The following is a 25,386-nucleotide window of genomic DNA, read 5'->3' as shown; positions in this document are numbered from 1 at the left end:
GAAAAGTTAGATTTCAAAATTTTCTTAAATTGATATTAATTACGTTTTATTGGAAACTGAGTAAGTATTTAGTAATGAAGTATGCTATCATTAATTAAATTGTCTACTTCGGGTATTGGTGAGATGCACCAAGCATCCACGACTGAAACACTTTTGATGCCTGAACTGTACAAATCAAAAATATTTAAGTTCAATATTTGTTTTTAACTGAAAATTATAACATAAAGGGTCCAGTAGTCCATATATTAAAGCCCAAATGGGCTATGGGTTAATAGCTAGAAAAATCCATAAAAAGAATAAACAGGAGAATAAAAATAAAAGAGCCCAGTGAATACAAATGTGATTATAAATCAGTAGGCAGCTTGGCAAATAAAAAACAAAGTAACTACAGGTATGAGGAAGGAACGATTCCCTCTGTATGTCGTTGTGGTTGGTTTTTGTTTCTTTTCTAGTTAGTTTGACTGTTTGTTTAAAAATAATAATCTTGTTAGCTCTAAATGTTAATTTTCTGAGTCTATCGGCTTCAGGTTTATCTTTAAAATGCTGCTGGATAAGTTTCGGTGTCTCTGTGTGATGAGCTTTATCTGGTGGCTTTAGAAACAGTGATCGGCTGCACCGTGAGAGGGCGCAAAAGCCACGGCTTACTTAACGCAGACACATATATGACAATGAAAAACAACGCAAACAAAACAAAACAAAGCCCTTTTGCAAACCTGCTATGTGTGTTCGGTTTCATCTGCGTAAATCCTTAGGCTATCATTTGTATAAACGCAAAACACCCGGCACTGTTTTACATTACCTGTCTGGTAGTTCCGTATTCGTAACTTGACGGTAAAAACTACATTTCCCAGAGCTGTTGGACGTTTGGCTGTTTGGGACGTGTAGTTCACAGAGCCACTGGAGCGCCGGCAGGGAAACCTGTTTTAAAACTACATTTCCCGTGTGGCGTTTCGCAGGCTGGAGGCAGGAAGTGTGTGGAAGTTTGTTGATGGAAAAAAGTTCTCATGGTTATTTTCATGCCAGTGTAAAAAGTTACGTTTCTCTGGTTTGGCGACTCCCAGAAGACTGTTGCGAAGCCGTTTGGAGACACCAAAGGTAACATTAAATCACTAAACATGAGCTAAAGAGCGCAGAAGCGTTTTTAAAAGCTAGTTTCAGATGTTTTAACACTTTTTTAGCTAACAACGGTAACGTATGTCATCGTTTTGCTGGTGTTTGAAAGCTTGTAGCCACACAAGAATTTAGCTGCATCCGTTAACTTGTATGTTAGCTCAGTGGTTGCGAGCTGTAGTTTGCTATTTAGCTTTTCGGTGAAGTTCACGTCGATGTCAGTACAGTTCGGCTTAGCTGTGCTCTTTGCAGTGCTGTCAGTTTAGCGCTAATATCATGTAGCTTCATCATAGATCAGTCTCGTAAACTTAGTTTATCTCGTGTTTAGATTGCAAAGTGCAAGCAGATTTTGTCTGAACTGCATATTTTTTTCTGCTTGTTAGCATCGAGGCGTATGAACAAAGTCACTGCTGAGAAATGGTTGGTATGCTGCTCCTCGCCGCCACACCTTTGAGGTAGTGAGCTTTATCCGAAAGCAGCCTGCTTTCTGGGTATTATGAACTTATATCCAGACACCTCCCTGTGTTACTCATCGCGGGAGAAGACATCCACCCCGCAAAATCAGCGATAGTGGAGTGTATTGAAAGCATGCTTCAGGCAAAGCAGCGTGACACCCATAAGAGGAGCCCTCCGTCAGCTTCACACAGAGCCTGATATTGTCCCTGATGGAAGGACCAGTGCATGGCTGATTTCTGTCAGCAAGCCCAGGAAGCATAAGTAAAGTCTTAGTGAAGCTTGAAGCTAGAGAAATTTGTTGTCATCATAATTATAACTAATGATGAATGAAGCTTTCCTAATGGTTTTCTCGTGACCAACTTGAACACATTTTTGAATAATTTCTTTTCTGGTGATAGGCAGACATAGGAGATATTTTCTCGTTAGCTTCTCTGGTTTGTTAGCACAAATGTCATAGGATTGTATCAGCATTGCACAAATATGTTGGCTGATTTTGTAACTCGGTATATCAGGTTTTTGTGGGCAAAATCTACAAAACGAGTGCAACAAAGAACTGAAAGGCTTTAATACAGTTGAGGTATTATTTATTGTAAAGACAATTTAACCACTTTCCTGGCAAAAAGGAGAAGATTAAAAAACAAAACAAAAAACATACAGAGGCCCAGAATTTAAAAGTCAGTTTATTACTACCCTCACTGACCACTTTATTACTGAGTTGGACCTACTTTTTGGTGTTTAGAGCTGTCTTAAATCTTCGTGGCATATCAAGGTGCTCGAAACATTCCTCAGAGATTTTGGTGCATGTTGACATGATGGCATCACACGGTTACTGCAGATTTGTTGGCTGCACATCCATAATGCGAATCTCCTGTTTCATCCTAAAGGTGCTCAATATGGTGTAGAGGCCAAATATGGACTCATTGTCATGTTCAGAAAACTTCTTTGAGATCATTTGAGCATTGTGACATGCTGCATTATCCTGCTGGAGGTGGCCATCAGAAGATGCACTGCACTGTGGTCATAAAGGGAGGGACATAGTCAGCAACAACACTCAGGAAGGCTGTGGCATTTAAACAGTGCTCAGCTGGCCCTAAGGAGGGGAGACTATGCTAAGAAGAAATCCCCCACAACATTACATCACTGCCACCAGCTGGAACTGTTAATTGATCTGTTCTTTATGGGTGTTTATGCCAAATTCTGATCCTTCCATCCAAATTTTGCTGCAGAAATCGAGACTCGTCATCAGCCCCGGCAAGATTCTTGAGCCTCTGTGAATTGTAGCCCCTGTTTCCTATTTATCTGCCGCAACCGGTTGGGGTGATGGCAGGATGACAAGATAAATTTATAGATGCTCCTCTGCGTACCTTTGTCGTAACAAATGCTTATTACTGATGTCTTCCTGTCATCTCCAGACAGTCTTGTTTTTCTGCTCCAGCCTCACCAAGCACATTGCTGCTGACTGAATAGTTTCTCTTTTTCCTGAAGATCCTTCATATCATCTTCTGCAAACCCTACAGATGGTTATGTGGGAAAATCCCAGTAGATCAGCAGTTCCTGAAATACCAAGAACAATTTAATGTTCCAAGTAGTATGATTGTTGCTATAATAATGTTCAGCTAAGATGCACTAATCTATTGCCCAATATGTTGGATTATATCGTGCCATGTTGCATGTGGCAGTGTCACAGGTGAATTTCATCTGTTGCTTCATGAGTTTTTCTCTGATTTACTGTTCGAGAATGGCAACTTGTATATTTCTTTTTTCAAGAAAAAAAGAAAAACATTCAATTATAAAAAAATTAATAATTAGTGTTGATTTTGTTTTGGTGTTTCTTTGTTTGTGATCTCGCACAGGGACCAGAACATCAAGAATAATGGGGAGCGAACCAGGCCCAGTTCAGATTGTCAATGTCTGTAAGGACGATCACTCTTTCACCTTGGAGATCAAGGCTTTGAGTAAGATCCTGCTGAACCCCAAGGTCCGAGACAAACGTGTGGTGGTGGTGTCAGTGGCCGGAGCCTTCAGGAAGGGGAAGAGCTTTCTGCTCGACTTCATGCTTCGATACATGCACAGACAGGTGAGTTGTGCTGTAACCTGATCCTTCAGCGTGTCTCATCACCATATCTCTGTAAGATCAGCTGAAGTGCACTTACAGTATCAGATGCTGGACTCTCACTGTGTGAAGCTAAGCTTCAGAGCAGGATGCTAGAGACTGATTTTTGTCCTAAAGGTGTGATAACCTGTAGAATTAGTCCTGGTGTGTGGATTGCATAAGGACTAACTAACATGTGAACTAACTAGTAGAGGTGGGAATCACCATACATCCCACAATACGATATTATCACAATACTTAACGCACGATACGATATTATTGCAATTTTTAAAAATATTTTGCGATATTCAGATTCTGTACATAAAGGTAAACTTTATCAATATTCATTTTATCTAATAACAAAGTCTCACACTCAGTCTTTCTCTCATTTCAGTTTTATTGTTGACAAACTGAACGGTTTGTATTACAGTCTAGTCCAACTTAACTGAACGCAACCATCTGGTACAATTATAGCTATTCTGAACTATGCAGTTTATGAAAACTATGCAGCCCCTTCAGCAACTGAAGAATTTGAAAGTAAATTAAAACAAAATATAATTTTGCATTAAATAAAAACATTTTACACTTAATTAAAATAAAATGTGTCTTAAATTAAAATAAGTAAACTGTCATGTTTATTGCTGCCAAAAAAAAGTTAAACACATTTGGACAGTGAAGGAATGTCAGGATTCTTGCTCAGAAAAAGGATCAACATGCTCTGAAATCAGAGCACAAAAACCTTTTTTGTAACAAAATATCGATTTCTGCTGTCCCTGTATCGATACATTATTAGCAAACAAAATATCACGATACTACACAGTATCAATTTTTCCCCCACCCCTACTAACTAGTTTACTGACTAGGAGTAAATAAGAATTTTGCCATGACCACTAAGGAGTAGAATCACTGAACACTTTACACTCCACTGGGTACTTATTTGTTATGTAAATTATTCAAAACAATTGGGATCTCCATTCATAATTTAGGTTATGGCTGAGTGAATAGCACCGAAGCTTTACCTGAAGGCCTCGGCTTTGCTGTGATGGGGGTTTAAAAGTGAAGTTTGCATTTCTGTATCAGGACGAGGAGAAATGGATGGGTAACGATGACGAGCCTCTGACCGGGTTTTCTTGGAGAGGAGGGTCAGAACCGGAAACATCAGGCATCCAGCTGTGGAGCGAAGTTTTCCTTGTCCAAAAGAGCGATGGTGAAGAGGTACTCAAACATTTATGTGTGATTATTTGTTTTAGGAGAGTAAACATGTAAGCTCTCAGATTTACTAATGGAATTCATTTTGAAATATTGAGTTGATGTTCATTCATTGTTTTAGATTTTCAGTGCCACAGTCATTTCTGGTCTCAGCCTTTCCTCTAACCTTTAGTCTGTGCTTATGACTTTATTTCTCTAGCTGTATAAGAGTAAAGCACATTTTGTAGGTTTGTATTTTATATAACAAAGGTTTATAAGTGCAGTGGACAGATCCCTGCATGCTGCAAAAGTCACTGCTACAAAGAGATGAGCTGGTTTCTGTCAGAACCAGCAAAGTTTAAAAGCAATCTTCTAAATTTAGACCAAGCGGTTCATCTGCCTACAGGCGTCTTTAGCTGCTTTTTCTGAAAGCAATTGTTCTGGGAGGATTTTTTTCCCTAACTAAACAGGTAATCTGGTGACGTTCTTATTGTCATTTTAATGTAAAAAAATTACGTTAAAGAAACTCTGCTTCTCTAAGATGGACTTTTTATACCCAATCACAACCTTGATGACCTTGACCTCAAGGTTAGAGGTCAGACATCTGTAAGCTCTAATCATGTTGTTTTCCTTGCATTCCTCATTTCTGCATGCATGTTCTCCATATTTGAGTTTCTCTGCCACACCTCAGATAAGTATAAAAGTTGAATGAATGAAAGCAAGGTTGGGCAGTGGTTCAGATGCAGTGACTCATAAATACACATTACTGTTTGGAGTATTGTGCCTCCTTGTATTCAGTGTTTCGCTCACATAGAGTTAACTTTGCCAAGCTGCCTAGGTCCACTAAGGAATGTTAAAGTATATTTGGCAAACCTGTTTTAGAAATGTTTTTATGTCTAATTTCTCATCCATCGCCATACTTGGTCAGGTTACTGTGAAAGATCCCCTCAGTATTATTTGTAAATTATTATTACTGCTAACTAGCTTGTCCAAAACCTTTTCATTCTATGTTTCACTCCTGTCTGGCTCACTGCCCAGGTCCTCAATATCATGCAGAGTCTCTTATCTTGCAGTCAGATGCCCTCTAACGCCACTGTCTTGAACTGCGATGGTAGTTCTGCTCTCTGAACCGCTGCAAGCTGTACCAGCAGCTGGTGGAGAACTGCTTCATATGCCACTGCACTGAGCTTGTTGAGGTTTCAGAGCGAAACTGGAGTCAGTCTAAAATCTGAAATCTGAGCACATGTCATAGCACGTGATTCCTACATTTACCCCATGTTGCGTATCTTCTCCCTCTCTGCTGCTGCAGGTGGCTGTGGTGTTGATGGACACTCAGGGAGCGTTTGACGACCAGTCCACCGTGAAGGACTGTGCCACCATCTTTGCCCTCAGCACTATGACCAGCTCCATACAGGTGACGATCTGCTCTGAGCATCACTTAATCAGTATTTTCTTGATACTGTTGTAAAGTGTGCCAACATGTTTTTGTTTTGTTTAGCTCTACAATCTCTCACAGAACATCCAGGAGGACGACCTGCAGCAGTTGCAGGTCAGTTTGGATTGGTGTTTGGAAAATCCCACCAAAGATTTTAAGCTCCAAACGATTAAATCTAGTTAATGTTTAGACTTAGACTCTCACACATAATACTTTCCTCGTGGTGCTGGCTCTGATATTGTATTCATTCATTCACAGCAGCTACTTTAAGGAATCAACTTTTAAACAGTTTTGTTTGGTGTACTCTGTTATGCTCATGCGTTTTATTTCATACTTGAAGTTTTTCTGCATCTAATGGAAGTCATTTCCCTGCCTAACATTAGTCATGCGCCACATTTTTTAATTTCACTGTTAATTTTCCATTATGGGCATCGCCTCCTCCTCTTTCTCCTTGTAGCTGTTCACCGAGTATGGTCGTCTCGCCATGGATGAGATCTTTCAGAAGCCCTTCCAGGTATGAGAAACAACGACATTCAGTGTTCTGTGGGGGTTTTTTTAGCGGTGGGTTTTGATAATCGATTCATCGTTTAAAATCGATTCTGGCTTGGATAACATGATATTGATTCATTAAAATCCTGAATCAATTTTTTAATATAAATTTATTTTGCCCGAAATGCCAGAATCTCAGTTTCGACAACCACCAAACAGCTAAAACAGCAAATGAGAGCAGGAACACGGATTCTGCACAAAGACGTAAACTCAAAGCGTGGACCCGCCGACGGATCAGAATCAGTGAGATGTCGCCTTTCTCACCCGACGGCACGGACACGGTCGGGGCTGAAAGCCGACAGCTCGCTGATTCTGATGTTTCGGCGGGTCCGCGCTTTGTGTTTACGCCCTTTTTGCGCTGATTCTAGAGCTGTTAGTTTGATCTCTCTCCAAACAATATTGACTGAACCAGCAGCAAAAGAAGATCCAAACGCTTCACATAAACATCGTCATGAATTCCCTCTGACTTTTGCTGTTTTGCTTCCACCACAATAAAATCACACTTCATGCACAGCTCTCTCTCTCTCTCTCTCTCTCTGTACTTCAAGAACAGTTTCCCGTCTAAAAATCTGTTTTCTGCATTATTCGCTTGCTTGTTACGCACAAGTCTACCGTTCTTACAGCCTGTCGGCCGCTGTTTTTTCCCTTTTACTTACTCCCGAAAAGAAAGCCTAATTTCTGCCGTTCAACAGGCTTCTGAACAAATTTAAACTTTTTAAAATTATGCAAAATGCAAAACGCTTAGCTGTGTCTCTAATAAAACCGTTGTAACTTCAGAGGTAATGTTCATATGTTGATTAATGGTTTTCTTTTCTTTTTCGTTTTGATGTACTGCAGAATATTTTTATAAAATCTCAGGCCAGGAAAATCACCTTTATGTTTTTCTGTGTTTTATCTTCAGCTACTTTGACACAAAGGCATCTGCTGTGATGCTCACACCTTTGATAAAGTCTTGCAAGTGTCAGCTTCCTTTTTATAGATACAAAAATATGTAAATGTACTGATCTGAATTCTAATATTTCTGACTGTCTGAGGCAAAATTTCCCAGGTTCAAATCAAATCGAATCGAATCGAATCGAATCGTGGATCGAATCGATTCGGGACCTTGTGAATCGGAATCAAATCAATTCTAGAAATCAGTGACGATACCCAGCCCTAGTTTTTTTGTTCTCTTGTTCTCTAACACGTTCTCTCTCCTCCTGCAGTCTTTGATGTTTCTGATCAGGGACTGGAGCTTTCCCTACGAGTACAGCTACGGGTTCAAAGGCGGGAATCAATTCCTGGATAAACGGTTACAGGTACCAGCCACGTGTTGATGATTTGGCAGAGTATCATAAATGCACCGTGGCTGTGAATCTTTATGTAACTGATCTGAAATGATGAGTTTCAGCAGTGCTTGTTTGTTTGTTTTTTATTTGTTTGTTTGCTTGGTTGGTTGTTTTTTTTAGGTTAAGGATGCTCAACACGAGGAGCTGCAAACAGTGAGGAAGCACATTCATTCATGCTTCACCAACATATCCTGCTTCCTCTTACCTCACCCTGGTTTAAAAGTTGCCACCAGTCCTGGCTTTAAGGGACAGCTCTGCGGTAAGGTCCTCGGGTTTTTGTGATATTTTTAGTTGGATAGCCTTCAGCAGAGTGCACTCCTCAGTTTAGATTTTTGTTTTTAATTTATTGTTATTTATTGTCAGATGTGGGTCCTGAGTTCAGAGACCAGCTGAAGATTTTGATTCCCAAACTGCTGCATCCAGACCGTCTGGTGGAGAAAGAAATAAATGGAAACAAAGTCACATGCAGCGGCCTGCTCGAGTTTTTCAAGGTGAGATTGCGATCAGATATTTACAGGCCCCTTTTTTTAGTTCATTGGCTAGAAATGTTAAATATTTGCTTTACTTTACCTGCTCTGAAGTTTTCTCTTTCTCTGAGTATAAAGAAGCTCATTTTGAAGCTGTTCACCTGAGCTAGAGACAGGGTTTAAAAAAGAAACAATGGGGGGGGCAATGGAAAACATGCCTTAGCCCAGTGTCCAACCCCCGGGCCTTGGACCGGTACCGGTCCGTGAGTCGTTTGGTACTGGGCCGCGAGAGTTGAGGCTCAGGTGTGAAGTGTATAGTTTTCAGGGTTTTTATCGGTTTTCAGCGTTATTTTGTTATCGTTTTTATCGTTAACTCGGTTTTCCTGGGTCTTTTCACGTGTGTTATGAATAAATCTTCTTTTTTTCAGTACCGGTACTAGTTTTATTTTGTTGTATTTATCCAAGACACATCAAAGGCCGGTCCGTGAAAATATTGTCGGGCATAAACCGGTCCGTGGCGGAAAAAAGGTTGGAGACCGCTGCCTTAGCCCACTTCCTTTAAAATTTGCCAGATGTTTTGAGTCTACTGCCATCCTGTGTCTATTACTGTTTATAGATCACAGTGAAAAGGCACAAAATCCTCATGTTTTTTGTAACTAAATATTAGTCTATGATTTTACGGTTCAAACAACTCGTCTACTTCTAGAAACTTTCCTTCTGCTTTGCAGTTGTAGAAATAGAAACATGTCTTGCCAGTTAGCAGGAATCTCAACAATGGCTCTGGACAGGTTTCAAGCTACCAAGATCAAGTATGTAAGGAAGTAAGTAGTAAGGAAGTCCACCCACACATCTTATTCCAGTTACCCAGTTCAGGGTTGCGAGGGCGCTGGAGCCTGTCCCCACTGGGGGGAGAAAGCCATAATTGTGATTTCAAGAGCCACCAGGATATTTAAAAAAGCTCAAATTAAGTTTTATTAAACTTTTTTCTTGTATGTTACATTTACACCAACACGGTCAGCATCTGTGGCTCATCTCACAGGCACAAAAGAAGGTCTAATCTATTTCAAGTTATGGTTATATTATGTTAAGAAGAAAAAAAGTGTACCTCCATCTTGCCGGTATCTGTGGTACAGATGTGTGTGTGAGTGGATTATATGGTTCCTGGGTAAGCTCTTACAAAGCAGATGATTGTCTCTCTAGACAGCTGTTGTCGTGGATTTCTCTACTCAGAGTTCTCCATATCTGTGTCTGAACAGTCCTTTCTGTTTTGTGTCACCAGGTTTATATCAAGATTTATCAGGGAGAAGACCTACCGCAGCCAAAGACCATGCTCATGGTACGTATACTGTTTACGCCAGTTTGACCAGGCACTTAGTTTTGCTCTTGAGTAGGTCACTCTTTATCATCTTTACCATGTGTGTGTCTGTCTCACCAGGCCACAGCAGAGGCCAATAACTTGGCAGCTGTGGCGTCAGCCAAAGACCAGTATTACAGGAACATGGAGAAGGTGAGTTCATGTTAATCTCTGTGGTGATCCCTGATTATTATCATTCCTATTAGTCACTACTTTAAAGTGCTTGTTGCCTCAGTAATCTACAGAGTAAATGGGGTTACATTTATCGTCTGTAATGGTGAATTTGAAACACCCTCCCTCTTTATGATTCTGTGCTTTTACTAAGGTGTGTGGAGGAGACCTGCCTTTTGTTTCTCCAGATTCCCTGGAAGAGAAACATCAGTTTTTCTTCCGGGAGGCTCTTCACGTCTTTGCATCCACCAAGAAGATGGGCGGACAGGAGTTTTGTAACCGTTACCAGGAGAAACTGGAAAAGGAGCTATTGGAAATGTGGGAGTCATACATGAAGCACAACGAGGTAAAGAGTGGTTTGCTTTACCCTCTTTTATTATCTAAGTATAAAAATTAATTAATGAAGTTAAAACGTGGTCAAACATGATTTAATTTCAGTTTTGTTCCTGATCACTTGCTCTCTCTCTTTGTATTCAAAGTCCAAAAACCTCTTCAGCGCCTTCCGGACTCCTGCTGTGCTCTTTGTCCTGGTGTGCTTCCTCTACGTGCTCTCTGGCTTGCTTCTTTTTATCGGCCTGTCCACCTTCGCCATGTTTTGCGACTGCACTCTCGGTGCGGTCATGGTGGCCATGCTGACGTGGGCCTTTATCCGCTACTCGGGTCGGTACCGAAATGTGGGTGGAGCCATCGACCAGGCTGCCGGCGTCGTTCTGGAGCAGGTGAGAATAAAGGAAGAGAGGCGTTTGTGTCTCAAAGCTTTCATTGCTGGATTCTGTTTTAGTGTAATGCACCAGTTACAGCCACTAGAGGGAGCGCTTGGTGTTGTAGAGAGCAACAAAACCACCAGGATTAAAAATAAAAAGTCTGGTTCTCTAAATAAATACGGCTTATACAACACATTTGAATAGTGTGTCTGAGCAGATAGCTTTGTCCTATGTTAAGCTTAAATGCTTCACTGACAGTATGAGTGTGATGGGGATCTGGGGAAAGTTAACAAACTGGTTAAAGCGGTTGTGCCCGAGGAGTTTTCCTGAGCCTGGATAAAGTGCGTTCAAACCTTTTCAGAGTAAACTTGAAAAACGTTAGCAACGAAGACACTAAGTGGAGCTCCCTCACTAAGCTGATCTTGAAAAGTGTTGGTAACGTGAAGTCTGAAAGTTTGAAATGCCTGTAAAAGTAGACGTTACTTTCAGCTGTTTGCTTATTAACAAGGGGGGTCTGTATGGGTAGTGCTGCATGTTTGATTTGTCAGGTTTTTATGCTGGAGACCCTTCCTGACACAACCCCAAAGGGGATTTTCCTGGCCTGGCTTTTTACAACCTTAAAAATATTCGGCAGTAGAACAAAAACGGAAGAAAACCATGAATCAACACACAAACATTACCTGAACAGCAGAAATTAGGCTTTCTTGTTGGAAATCATTTAAATAAATAAAAAAAAATAGCGACAGTGCTGTAAACAACAGTAGACTGGTGCGTAATAAGCAAGTGAATAATGCAGAAAACAGAGATTTTTAGATGGGAAACTGTTCTTGAAGTACACTGAGAGAGAGAAAGAGAGAGAGAGCTGTGCAGGAAGTGTGATTTTTATCATGGCGGAAGCAAAAGTAAGAGGGAATTCGTGACGATGTTTATGTGAAGCAAAATGTGAAGCTTAGTTTAGGTCTTCTTTTGCTGCTGGTTCAATGAATTTTGGTTGGAGAGAGACAAAACCTTTTTTTAATGATAAAAAATTGCTGCTGCATTAAATGAAAGTAATCTGTCAGTATGAATAAATAAAAATGTATATTTACAGATTACATGTGTAACTATATGTGCACATGTAATCTGTAAAATTACAAAAGTTCTAGTAGCTCTCTGCCCAGACATGGCAGTGGGGAAGGTCCCTTATCAGTTGGAAAAGCTGTGAAATTTATGAAAATTAATGCTATCCTTTAGCTGTTTCAAAGCCATCAGTGGGCTAGACATGAGACTTTGCCTGCCCAGTTCTGGCCCCCAGGCCTTATGTTGATACCCCTGCTCCAGAGGAAGCTAATTTCCACTGCTCATATCTGTGATCTCATTCTTTCCGTCCCTACCCTCATGGCCATAGGTGAGTTAGATCTCCTAGTCTATGGACAGCGTTGCGTTCACGCCTTTACCACAGCAGACGTGGACATGAATGTCAGAAAGTCTAACACTGGGGACACCAATGGGGGAGGGGAGTGGACGGGGTGCTACACCCCTGTTTCCTGCACCCTACCCGGTGTAGGGGTGGGATGTTGTTTCAGAGGGTGCATCTGTTCGCCCGCACTCTAGAGGGGGGATGCGTATGTGTCATTGTGTCACTGGTGTGTGTGTGTGTGTGAATGATTGGCCTGCATGTTTGTTTATATAAGTGTACACAGTTAATTTGTCTGTGTGTTTGGGTATGGCTGGGCCTGAGCTGATAGAGAGTCTATAGAGCTCATCTTGGAGCAGTCCTGCTGTGTGGGGCGGACATGTCTGAAGCTGCTGAGCCATCTGACGAGCAGCTGAAGCTGAAGGAGTATATTTGTTATCATATTGTGGTCCAACTGTATAACACATGCCAGTTTTTACCACTTATTTGCATTTGAGCTTGATGGCCTACATACAGCAGACTTATCAGGGCTTGTTTTCTGAAAGTGGCTCAACTGTTACTTCTTGTAACGGAGCTGATAAGAGAGGTGAGACTGAACCATGACCATGCAGTAAATGTGTGACCCACGAAGCCTCAACAATGAACTACTGAAGGCCAGTTTGATGGTGCTCTTTGTGGATTATTGTAATGCTTTCACAAATATTTGTTGCTGAACAATGGTGATTATTAAGAACAGATAGAAATAAAAATGTATGATGTATCTATCCAACATGAAAAAGGACTGAAACAGAAAATGAAAGTGTCCCAGCCCTCAGAGGCTGTCTGAAGTCCATTCTTGAATCTTGAGTTCACTTTCCTTACAAGTTCCTCGACCGTGCCATCGCTGGCAGAGTTTAAAAACGGTGATGGATACAGCAACCACAACTGAAGTCGGTGAACACTGCAAGCACTCACATCAGCTCTCTCTCTCCTGTTCTTTCTCCTTTCAGGCCACTGTGATGCTGAACAAGTCGAGAGGGACAAGCATGGTGGAGCACAAGAAAACCCGTTAAAAGACCTCCACACTCTCTTCATAATGCAATGCAAACGGCGCCCACAGCAAACACACAGTCAGCACCCAAAGCCTTATCATGCCACCCAAACTCAACAACACTGACACGGGGTAGCGAGATGATGCCACTTCACCAGCATCTCTATTATGCACAATATTCTGCCTGTCAACGGTTCTGTTATTCTCTAAGGCAGGGACGTAAACTGTATCTTATGTCTTAAATTGACACTGCCATCGCTTTACAAGTTTACAATTGGTCTTAATAGACAAGTCAATGTTTACCTTAAACCTAAAAACACTTTTATTTTCTACTTCAAGCTTAATGCATCTTCAATGGCCGTATGTTGCTAAGACAGGGTTTCTGCAGTGTATCTTTAAATAGTTTCCTAAAATGCTAGCTTTAAAGCGTATACATTTATTCAGGTTTCTGTGAGGTTTTCTTTGTTTTCACTCATTGACTTTAAAACATTCCAGCTTGTTTGTAGATTGGCTTCATATTTTAACATAAACTAGCATTTCTTGGGAGGCTGAATGGCACTGCTTTAAGGGGAGAGTAAACACAGTTTTTTGCTCTACACAGCACAGCATGGAGGCTGTATGTAATGGGAGATTCACTTGTTTGTTCTTTTATGGAAATATGCTATCCTTTGTTGATCCGAGTACTAAATAATAGACCACATGGAATATACACTCCATAAAAAATTCCAAAGGAAAGACAGTATTAGAATGCTGATAAGTGTTGATTGACCAAATAAACTGCTTTCATTATGTTGTGAGCGCTAATGTAAAATTTTAATCATGTCAAAAATCAGTGAGTTTAAGCGATATTACAGTCCAAAGCATAACCAGGATAATTCTGTCTCTTTAAAGACATTTAAACATGCTAGTAATTTAATTGGAGACATGCGTGAAACTAATGGCAAGCAAAATGTATGAATAGAACAAAAAAGCAGGAGAAATGAGCAGAAAATTGTAGCACAGCTGTCATCCTGAATTTTTGTACAAGTGTTTCATTTTTCCGAGGGCTGCAACACTTAGACGGATTATTATCATGTAACATATGATATTGTTAGTCATGCTTTCCCCTCAAATGATCTTGTGATGTTTTAAGTGACGGGTAATGGTCTATACTGTCAGCAGAGAAATAACATTGTGACGCCCCACCCTATTCAAAAGCCCCACTGGTAAAATAGCTGTCAGTTAAATTAATGTTTAAACTGCTTCACATTAATTTGTTCTATAAAAAGACTGTTCAAATATTTGTTAAGCTGTGTGAGGTAAAACTGGCTCCCAGTTCAGCTCAAAACTACCATTTCATATGACTGACTTTTACTGCGAAAGAAAAATAATCAATATGGGCTAACTTGATTCTTACATTCTTGTTTGCATGCAGCAAGTTAACCATTTAATCTTTAGCAAATCAGCAAGTTATACTGAGGAATAAAAAGCTGGACCACTCGGTGGATTTATTATATTTTAGTTTGTCTTTGTGGGGCCAAGCAGGGGCTGCTCCGGCCAGCTCAGAGTAAATCAGGTAGTGGATTAAAGGACGATGATTATTTGTAGCTATGCCCTACATCTCTAAATATGATAACGTGCATGATAACGTGAAGATGGCTCCTGTAACTATGCAGCAGTATGCACTTTAATAACTATTCCAAAAAAAAAAAAAAAATCCCCAAAAAGCTGTACAGTGATGCTTTATTCTCACAGTGATACCATATTACTCTTAATGATACAAATCCACATAGTAAAGGGCCAAAAATTTCCAAATTGAATATGATATTGAATATTTGTGATTTTTGACCATCATTTTGCACTTTCCATTTCTGTCTCTTTCCACAAGAGGAGGGAACTGTTTAAATTGTTTTAAAAAAGCAGTTATTATTGCACTTCCCCTCTTCTTTGGTGCTTTTTGTACACAGCTTGTTCCAAAGGCGAGCAAATGCATGCAAGTAGTCCCAGCTAATGCAGTCATCTCTTGCAGGTGCATGGTGGCTTTAACTTGAGAAGTGCTGTTTTATAAAGAATAAACAGGAGCCTCAAACTGTTGATCCAGCGTTTCTGGTCTGTTTATTTCTCTGCCGTTTCCACCAGCAGGCTTGCCTCTGTGAATAAGCAAATCAGCACAGTTACAAAAGTACTACTTATGCAAAGCTCTTACATCGCCATTGCATTTGATGTAACTGCGCAGCCAAAGAATTGATTGCCACAGATTGCTTTTGAATGATATTGGATTAGATTAAATCACATTAAACTCTGTTGTCATCGTGCAGCGAGAGCCTAGCAAAATGCTGTTCATAAAACTACATAGTGCAAGCAGTACTCAAGTGAATGTAGGTCTTCTAAACACAGATTATTGCACAAATGAGCAAAACACTGATAAAGAGAAAGTGTAATATGACAGGATACATGTGTGTTTACAGTACAAATAATCAAGCAGTTTATATTATGTATTATTCAGTCTAATGAATGAGTAATGCACAAACAATGAGTCAATACAGTATGTCATGTAGCGTGTAAAGTATATGTACTAGTAATACAAAGTGGGTACTATGTGGTAGGTATGTAGCTACAATATGAACAATAATAAATTGTAGACTACTGTATGAGTTATTGTAGCTGTCTCCATTAATCTGTGTTGCATCTTTGTCCAACAAACTAACTGTAATTTTTATAGTTTTCCCTCTGTACCCCACCACGGTGGGGTCCAATATGGGATTGGATTTTAGACTTTAATTCAGGATATTTATCTGAAGTGTTGCATTAACTGGTTAGAAATTACAATACTTTTTATACACAGTCCCAAATTTGAGCATAACAATTAACTGGACAGTTGACTGACAATTATTTTCATGGCCAGGTTAAACCTGGTCCTTCTTATTTCATCACAAATGAAGCAAACATTGTGTGAACCTGATTCAGTGTGTGAAATTTATATTTTACAGCTTTGGCTTTAATTTTAAATATGGGGACCAAGGAGATGTCAGTACAGGTGAAGGAGGCTGGAAAGACCACACAAGAAAATTTAAGTGCATGATGACAGAATTGTTTCCATGCTTCAGAAAAACACCTTCATACCATCAAACCAAGTCAGGAATGCTCTCAAGCAGGTAAGTGTATCATTGTCAAGGTCTAAATTCAAGCCACACCTTCATGAATGGAAATGCAGAGGTTTTGGAACAATGTACCAGATTAGACTTTGCCAGGAAACGCATGGGCAGATTAAACCAAGATTAACTTGTACCCGAATTTGTTTATTACAGGACAGTCTAGGCAATGAGGCAACAGTTTGTTTGTTTGTTTGTAATTTTACACATTTATTTCTTACAAATTAAGTCCAAAGAGTCCCACTGACAGATTTATTTCATTAATTTGAACTTACTACTAAAAACAGTACTCTAATGTGTAGTTAAAATTATTTACACTGACAGAAAGGGGAGTTTAGATGGTCTGGCCCACTTGAAATGTGGCCCAAAATGTAAAAGTTTGACATCCCTGGTCTAGGCCCTTAGAAAGCAGGGGGTTTATAGTAAGTTTTACTTGCAGATGAGATAAAAAATTCTTAATCCTTTCAAGAGTTTTACTCCCCACATAAAGGGAAAGATATTTCACTAATAGCCACTCATTTCTACATCACATGAGAATAATTATGTTGTATTTAAAATATATCAAATTTTCCTCCTGGAGCCATTCCCAGCTGGCAGTAAAAGAGATGCCTAAAATTATAGGCAATATAATCCTTTTGAATAAGTGAAAGCCTTACTTCTCCTTTTATATGTTCATAGAAAGCATTAACCCACCAGTGAGGGAACTCGGGATGTATACAAGCCATAAGAAAGGACAGCTTTGTTGACATTTGTTTCATTTTAATGACTTAGATCCACAGCGATAAAGGAAACACTGTCCTGTCCACCTCTTTGCTGCCCTCTCTTGTAGTCTTTAATGTATATATAGTGTTGTTCTTTTATTAAACAATGAATGAAAGGCCATGACACCATCTTTGTTTTTATTCCGCGTAATGAATGTAGGTCAGTTTGCAAGCAGCGTGTTTACATAGCATCGCCGTAACTCGACCTATATTCCGCATAAGTCTGCGCGCACGAACTGAAATTTTTTGCCTCATTTCACACCCTGTATACATGCACCGACTCTGCTATCCGCCTCACGTGTCATTCTCGTCATTCATTTTCCACGCTGGCTTCGTTCTGCCTGAACATCTGCCCCTCGTCCTTTCCTCTCTCCCTGACTGCGTGCCGACGCCGTCCGTACAAAAACTCCGCTACAGCGAATTTCGGGTCCCTTGTTTCCTTATATGGTGATGAGCGTCGCAGCCTGGCCCCTCCCTAAAACTGTGAGCGAGGCGCGTGCACTAACCGCCGCCGCCGCTCACCGTTCGCTTCCATATTTGGAAGTGAGTTCGACAAAAACCGCAAGGAGGGGAGGGCAGGGGAGAGGAGAGGAGAGAGGATGGATGATGAAGATTTTCCTCCCACTCTGGAAACCCGCTCCGTGTCCGGCTGGGAGATGAATGTCGGTCATTAAACAGCGACAGACTGGTCTCAACTATCAAACACCCCTCACGCGGTTTATGTAATAATTATTACGGCTTTTAAAGGGCAGTTAAAAATGGCAACTGGAATAAACGCTGCAGTCGTGCTACTTTTACTCATCATTAAGTGCCACTGAAGGTTAAATAGGTCTCACTTGCCGAGATTTGTAGGTTTTTCCACATTTTAAGAAAAACACATATTCCCATAATGCACTCTGTTATCGGTTTGGTATGTTTGATTTGTTCACGTACACTTGCCGCCACCACCCTAATGAAATATACATATATCAGATGGCAATGGGAAAATTGTGAAACGATGCATATTATATATTTAAAAATGTTATATATTTAAAAATGAGTTGAAAATTAAACCAGGCGCCACTTAGTGCCTGGTTTCATTTTGCGTGGATTAGATTCGAGGCCCTCTCTGTGTTATCGTCATGTTTGTTAATGACCAGTAGGCACAACAGCCGGACTACCGCGGTTAACAGACATTCACTCCCGCTCGTGCACTTTGGTCTAGCCGGGGCCGCGCTTAGGGGCGCGTTCACGCTTCGCATCCAGTGTTTGTGAGCAAGAGCGACGATTCAATCGCCCTTTCAATTTCTACCAGACGCAGACGAATCCAGAGCTACAGCTATGGTAGGTTTAACACAGCCTTTTCGTACTTTTGTATTATTTATGCATTCTCGATGTTTTCTCTGCCTAATAATGACTCAGTTTAAGCCCGCGGGGAGTTTTAACTGGGTTTAATTTGTAAGTGTTTTAGCGTCACTCGAGCCGGCTGTATGCCGCAGGAGCCTGTGCTAGCGCTTGGCTAGGCTGGGGAGCTGACTAGGAAACTGGATGGCTAATACTGCCGTAACGCAGAGTGGTCTTTCAGTGTTCGCATTCAGCGAACTTTCCGAGCGGCAATTTTCACACGATGGAGATAACAGACTAGGTTAATCACTAACGATTTTTTTTAAGTAAAAGCCACTGGCGCCATTTCGTTCATCTCCCAAGTGTTTCGCCGACAAAAAGGCGCTTTATCGAGGGGCCCCTGTCTGAGTTAACGTCCGCACCGTTGCCATGACACTGCTCTGGTGTTTCCACTGCATCATGTTTCAGTTATTTCACCTGTGCTCGCCCGTGTTCCCGCATCACAGAGCTGCGGCGCTGGCAGGTGCAGCAGCACCCGTGCCTCCGGGGCTGCCCGGCTAGCTGTATTGTTAGCCGGAGTAGCTGCGTTACAGTGCAGCCAGAAATGACACCCATTATGGCGCTAGCTGAAATTTTCTTCTTTGTCTGTACCCGGCTCCCATACTGACGCTGTTTTAAGTACAGGTGCATTCGTAAAGCATTATTATTATTTCTATTATTATTTTATCCCACAGTGAGGGCAAAAGCACAAACCGCATGATTGTGGTGGAGGAACGCCGTGAGAATAAATGTGCGATTTGACAGACGACCGGTCCTTTTTAGAGCAGTTTTGCCTTATATAGCAAGCTAGCGTTCACATGTGCGTGTGCTGCATTCATGGCCCCACCCTGAATTTGGTGCAAAGACCATTTTGTTTGGGGCTGTATTTTTTTTTTTTATGTCTCAGCAGTTAGATTGGACCTATCGCAACTGCCCCCCCGTAGCTTTACTCCGTTTCTTCAGGGAGGAACACCATCTTTGTCCGGATTATTACCGTTATGAAACACCAATTTGGCAGCGTTAGGGGCCGCTTACTAGAAGCTAGCGGGGCTGCTGTGTCTTCACGTTCGGCGCTGCGCATCTTTTATTTTGCGTTGCGCATCTAATTCATACAGCTGTTTACTCACGCGGGTCGGGGGGGAAATAAATAGATGTCTATTCATTCATTCATTCATTCCTATGTGAAACACTAGAAAAGCAGGAATAGTTTTCCCCCACCGCCCCCAAAGGGAAAAATAATGTTTATCTAAGTACTATCGCCATGTTCCTCGCTATCCTCACAGACGTGCACTAAATCACCCCGAGAGTCTAGACATAAGCCTGCCGTGGTCTTCCAGTGAAATTGTCCTGCAGCATAAAGGTGAGAGGCCTGTAATCCTGATAAGGAAGACTTGGACTGTGACTCCTTTGTACTGATTCAGTTGAACCTTGGCGTCAGTGATTATCATTAGATAAGATTAGAGCTGGGTCTGAGCGCAGTCATGACGGTTCCTCAAAAAAAACAAACCAAAAAAGCTAGTATCATCTCTCTTTATTATTATTTAACAGTTGCAGGCCATGTTTGGTGGTTGTAGTCCTTATCCCTTCCTTCGAGGAAGAATGCAGTGAGATGACTGTGCTTTCTCATGTGCAAAATAGTGTGTGAACTTGACCAAACTGCAAAGGGACGTAGAAATGGTGCAGTACCAGTCTTACTTTATTAATTAAGTAGGGCTGCTCACTGGTTAATTATTACTCTGGAATTCTCATTATCTTACTGGCCTTTAACGCCCTGAGCAAACATACAATGTCTGCCCCGGGTTGCTCCCCCAGTTTTCCGTGTTTCCTGCCCCATTATTTCCTTTTCATTGTCTTTTTTTTTTTTTTCTCTCTCCTATTGCTTGGGGGATCTGTTTTTTCCTTTCCTGTTAGGGGCCTTAAACAGAGTCAGAAGACATGATTGTGACAGTGAGCTTGGGTAGCCTGTATTATACATTTCAACAGAAGCTTCATTGTTCATGATTAAGGGCGACGCTGAAATACTCAAATCCTGACCACACCCTCACCCACGTGGTCATCTTTATAGCAGAGATGCCTGTTGCGTGGAGAAAGGCCGAAGCTGGGTAATGTTTTATAACTGCTCGTCCAGTCATAGTCGCAGAAGTGTAGACACACCTGTTAGCTGAACTTACAGGGTTTTTTATGTTCAGTGTGGACTTTGGACTTCTAGACTGGCCACAGTTTGCCGTTTTGTTTTCACTATTCCCTTGTTATATATTATTAAGGAAATGGTGTTTTTATGACAAAATCATCAGTGTTTATTTATTTGAAACTCGTGAAAATATTCAGATTTGTTTTATCCAGCCCACATCTGGTAATCACCACATCTTTTGTGCGTTCAAGCCTTCTCATCAGTCACTGGGAATGTTCCTGCTCTCTCTCTCTCTCTGTGTGTGTGATGGTCACATGCCACCCTCTCAGGCCATTCTTCAGCCTAACGATGTCTGTATTTACTGTAGTTGTCACGTGTGGCCTGTTGAAGACCACAGCCTCGCGTTGACGAAGCAGTGACTATAGAAAAGTGACAAAAACCCACCCTTTTGTTTGACTCCAGCTTAAAATACATTCAGTTCCTGCGCATCTCCTGCCAAGTTAAATAGTTACTATAAATATATACCCTCACCTTTTATAGTAAATGCAGAGGGGCTGAAAAATTACAGGGTTTTTTTGAAGAAAAGAAATTCCAGCAGACCTAAAGCCATTTCTGCTTGGTTTGTATCAGGGAGGACACAATTATAATAAAAAATAATGTGGGTATTTTACGTGCCAAAATGTTCATGGCATTGTTTTTTGAAAAAACTCGTGCAGAGTCAGACAAACAAATGAATAATGATTCCAGTGATGGTCGAGGAAACAGGTTTGGGAACCTTTCTCGGTTGGATCTTTTTCCAGCCTGAATAACACATTTGTGTAATCTAGTGTTTGGTTTATGTTCTGAATGATCAAAAAGTTTTTTTAGTTCATTGTAAACAATTGAAATAAAAAGTATACTTTAAAAAAACATTAAAGCTACCTCAAGTGATGTATATGAATTTGGAACACTAAACAAAATGGAAAAACAAATTTAGAGGAAATGGCTTTTTAGTTTTTAGTATTAGTTAGTTTGGTAAAACATTGTTATCACAACTTTCCTAATGAGGTAATATCCTGGATAACCTGTTTCTTTGTCAGATCCGCCTCTTGCTTTTCGCATCTGGTTTCAAAAGATGGTGATGGCAAAGACGCTTAGTTTAAGGCTTCATAACAAACCTTCATAAACTAGTGGATGACATCAGTGGCTGCATCGATCTTTTATTATGTGGATAATACTCACATTTGAAAAGTTAAAGGCATTTTTTGCAGACTTGTTGATGAGTAGAAGCATTAGTCAGTTCACATTAATAACATTTTGTTCATAATTTTTGAACTTAATAAACTAGTGTTCCATATTTTGTGAATTATGAGTTATATACTGTACTGAAGCTATTCAGGCATGTTAGGGAATTACTTGAATTTTCAAGAGTTGTTTTAGGGCAGCTGTCGTGATTTTGATATATGAGACTCTGTATTAACACATGGTTCGATCCTTAGGCCTCCGGTGTGAAAGTCACAGATGAAGTCATCACGGTCTTCAATGACATGAAGGTGCGTAAGGCTCAGCCAAACGAGGACGAGAAGAAGAAGAGGAAGAAGGCCATCCTGTTCTGCCTGAGCAAGGACCTGAAGAACATTGTTCTGGACGACGGCAAAGAGATCCTCGTGGGCGACTTGGGAACCACCGTGCAGGACCCATACCAGCACTTTGTGAAGATGCTGCCCCCAAACGATTGCCGCTATGCTCTGTATGACGCCACCTACGAGACCAAAGAAACAAAGAAGGAGGACCTCGTCTTTATCTTCTGGTGAAAGCAACAGTTATTACACATTTAAACGTTTTTGAGCTTCATTAAATTGACATTAGAGTTAAATTGTTTTCCTTACGTCACAGGGCTCCAGATAGCGCTCCCTTGAAGAGTAAGATGATCTATGCCAGCTCAAAAGATGCCATCAAGAGGAAATTTGAAGGTGAGTGTCTGGTTGTGATCAGAGAATCATCAGAAACAAGTATTCACGCTTGATCTTGAACCACACTCAAACCTGAATTATGTAAACGCTCTCGAGACAACACAACAGAGGGTATCACCTGACTCTGCTGTCGCCCTCAGCTCACAAAGGATGAATGCATCTTTGAGTTAATTGTTTTAGCCCCAACTTATAACAACTGTTATAAGTTGGGGCTCGTCAATATTATAAGTGACGAGCCCCCGGTCACCAGTATCACAATACTTTATTAATCCATAGGGAAATTATGTATTGGATGTTGTTGTTCATAGATGCGATGGGTGGATCCTTTAAATGTGGCCACATGTGAGCTTAAAGATGAAAATAAGATTTTTGGTGAGTAGAGACGCTGTTGCAATTGTGGTGTTTAGTGAGGGTGGATATAACGGTGAAACCCAGCACTGCACAAGACTTAGGATTGGCATTTTATTAGCCAACGAGCTTTCTGATTCTAATAATGATCACAAGTTGCATGTTTTATTAATTAACATATGAAATTAGTGCTCAAGTCTATAAAGTCATCTGGGATGTGTTTACTGAGGTCTCAGATTGAGGGAACAGAGGGTCATTTTCACAGTGCACTTCCATAAAGAGCTGCTCCCTGCTGGGCTGCAGTCAGCCAGAGACGATCATGAAGTGAAACATGACTTGAAGTGTTTCTTTTGGTCGATAAGTTTGCGGATGGTGTCGCACCCAGCTTTTATATGATTTTAAACTCATCATGGTCCCTGTATTTTATTAAGATTAAAAACAAGATTTGTGACACAAGAAGGAGCTTTGTTTGGGTTTTTTTGCAAGCCATAAAATGTTTAAGAACCACTGCCCTATGAGCAAATGCTTGGTGATGGTTGACATGAAGACGAAAGAAGAAAATGAAAAGAGCAGAAAACACGAGAAACTAGCAGGGCCAAGCTACAGGAGAGAGAAAAGACAAGAATTAATGGCATGCTGTAGTGGCATCTAATAGGGTTCAGTGCATCATGGGAAGTTAATCAGCAGTCTGAGTCTATAGCAGTGTAAGTGAGAGTGGTTCAGGGTCCGCTGATACGGCTCTAACCATCAAAAAGAAAGTTTAACGCTTGATCTTATGAGCAGAGAGGAGTGTTTGTCCCCTGAACCCAACTGAGAGAGGAGTCTTAATAGCCGTAGAATCTGGCTCCCATTTTACTTTTTAGAAACTCAGGAACCACAAGTAAGGCTGCAGTCTGAGAGGCGACTGCTGTATTGGGATAATATGATACCATGAGTTCTAGAAGAGCTCATTTGGGACTTTGTGTGTCTGTCCACCTTAGGTTTAGTTTGTTTGTTTGTTATTTAAGTAATTTTGTATTAAAATATAGTGGATTTGAAACGCTTCCAAATGTCAGGCATTGTTTGGAGGATGAGTGAATATTTTCTCCTGTTAAACTTGTTTGTCAGTGTACATTCATCAAATGAGCTCACCTGCTGAGTTTTTTTTCCCCCTTGATGCATAACTCTGCCCTCTGTTTTGCAGGTATTAAGCACGAATGGCAGGTGAACGGTTTTGAAGACCTTAAAGACCGGCACACTCTGGCAGAAAAGCTCGGTGGCTCATCGGTAGTCAGTCTGGAAGGAGCTCCTTTATAAATATCCCTCCCCCTCCTCTCCGGCTTCGATTGAGGCCTTTCAGACACATCTGTCGGGTTTAGCTGTTCATTCCAGTGTGGTGTGGAGAAGGGCAAAAGCAGAACCAGCATCAATTCGTGGGACTCTCGGGGAGGGATATCATGGGTGGGTTTTTGGGGTCAAGTGACAGTTTTAAAAAAACGACAACAACAAAAATAAAACAACAACGAATCAGACTGTCATTCCAGTTCATGCAACGTAAAGATTATGAACAAAACACAAAGGAAAACATTAAGATACAACTGAAGAAGGAAAATGATGACGATGATTAAAACTTAAATACACACAGTTCATGTTTAAGGACAGGGTTTCATTCTTTCCAGGTTCCATTTGACTGACTGCAGAGAAAGACGGTCAGCAAACCTTCTAGTTTCCCAACCACTGAATCCTGACAGATAATTGTTCCAACTACGTTTTTTTGTTTTGTTTTGTTTGTTTTTTTTGCCAAAAAAAACAAGTTAAGTTTTGTAAGTGTGTATAGTTGAGTAGGTGTAGTAATGAACTAATTCATTTGATTACAGGAGCTGTATAAAAACACTCTGGGGGAACACGGTTAAATATATATAATTTCTTTTCTTTGTTTTGTTATTCCATTGTTCTTTTTTTGTTTTTGAAAGGTTCCAAAACTTGAGCAATTCCTTTATATTTCCAGTTCCGGGTGAGAAAAAACATGACATTTGATGTAGTGAACAGACATTCCTTGTACTCGTTAAAACCAGGATTTCCTCAATTTAAAAACTTTGGTGTTATGAAGGTCTGATGGGGAGCGATGTGTATATGAAAGACCAGTGGTCAGAGTTTAGATTGAATACTGAATGGTGGATGTTTTGTATCGTCTCCTTATCTCTAATAAAAAGCACTAAACTACTGACACGTGCTGCTCTTGAGTTTGTTTACTCTCAGCAGTGTTTTGGCTTTTTGATGATGTGTGACACAGAATTATTTTTAGTAGCTACATGGTCATGGAGGACCAGTATTCAGTATTTAAAGCACAACCTGCATGTCCAGTCCAAGAAAATCTATATCATTTTGCATGAAAGTGTCTTATGTTCAGTTAATGTACTGAACAATATTTCTTGATGAAAT

The 25,386-nt window shown here is 40.6% G+C and overlaps 2 protein-coding genes across 3 annotated transcripts; both read left to right on the top strand.

Annotated features, from left to right (window-relative positions):
* The first annotated feature begins 867 nt into the window (after positions 1-867).
* Positions 868-15,353, top strand: atl3 (atlastin 3). Of its 2 annotated transcripts, XM_087850905.1 has the most exons (15): positions 868-1,095; positions 1,494-1,530; positions 3,420-3,643; positions 4,739-4,873; positions 6,156-6,260; positions 6,345-6,395; positions 6,739-6,795; positions 8,036-8,128; positions 8,279-8,417; positions 8,522-8,649; positions 9,905-9,961; positions 10,061-10,132; positions 10,305-10,496; positions 10,630-10,869; positions 13,240-15,353. In XM_087850905.1, the coding sequence occupies exons 3-15, from the start codon at positions 3,440-3,442 to the stop codon at positions 13,300-13,302; spliced, it is 1,536 nt and encodes a 511-aa protein (XP_087707031.1). In that variant the 5' UTR covers positions 868-1,095; positions 1,494-1,530; positions 3,420-3,439; the 3' UTR covers positions 13,303-15,353. The 2 variants fall into 2 exon arrangements, with proteins under 2 accessions (XP_087707031.1, XP_087707029.1); XM_087850903.1 differs by lacking the exon at positions 1,494-1,530.
* Positions 15,354-18,353: 3,000 nt separating this feature from the next.
* On the top strand, positions 18,354-25,171 carry cfl1 (cofilin 1). The gene is made up of 4 exons (XM_006781276.3): positions 18,354-18,495; positions 22,144-22,454; positions 22,541-22,617; positions 24,149-25,171. Exons 1-4 carry the CDS (start codon positions 18,493-18,495, stop codon positions 24,259-24,261), a joined length of 504 nt encoding a protein of 167 aa, XP_006781339.1. The 5' UTR covers positions 18,354-18,492; the 3' UTR covers positions 24,262-25,171.
* Positions 25,172-25,386: the final 215 nt, after the last annotated feature.

The sequence above is a fragment of the Neolamprologus brichardi genome, chromosome 2 (assembly GCF_056152115.1).
Source record: "Neolamprologus brichardi isolate AB-2024 chromosome 2, ASM5615211v1, whole genome shotgun sequence".
Taxonomy (NCBI): Eukaryota; Metazoa; Chordata; class Actinopteri; order Cichliformes; family Cichlidae; genus Neolamprologus; species Neolamprologus brichardi.
Note: the sequence above shows the minus strand (reverse complement) of the source record. Positions and strands in the feature narration are given on the sequence as shown.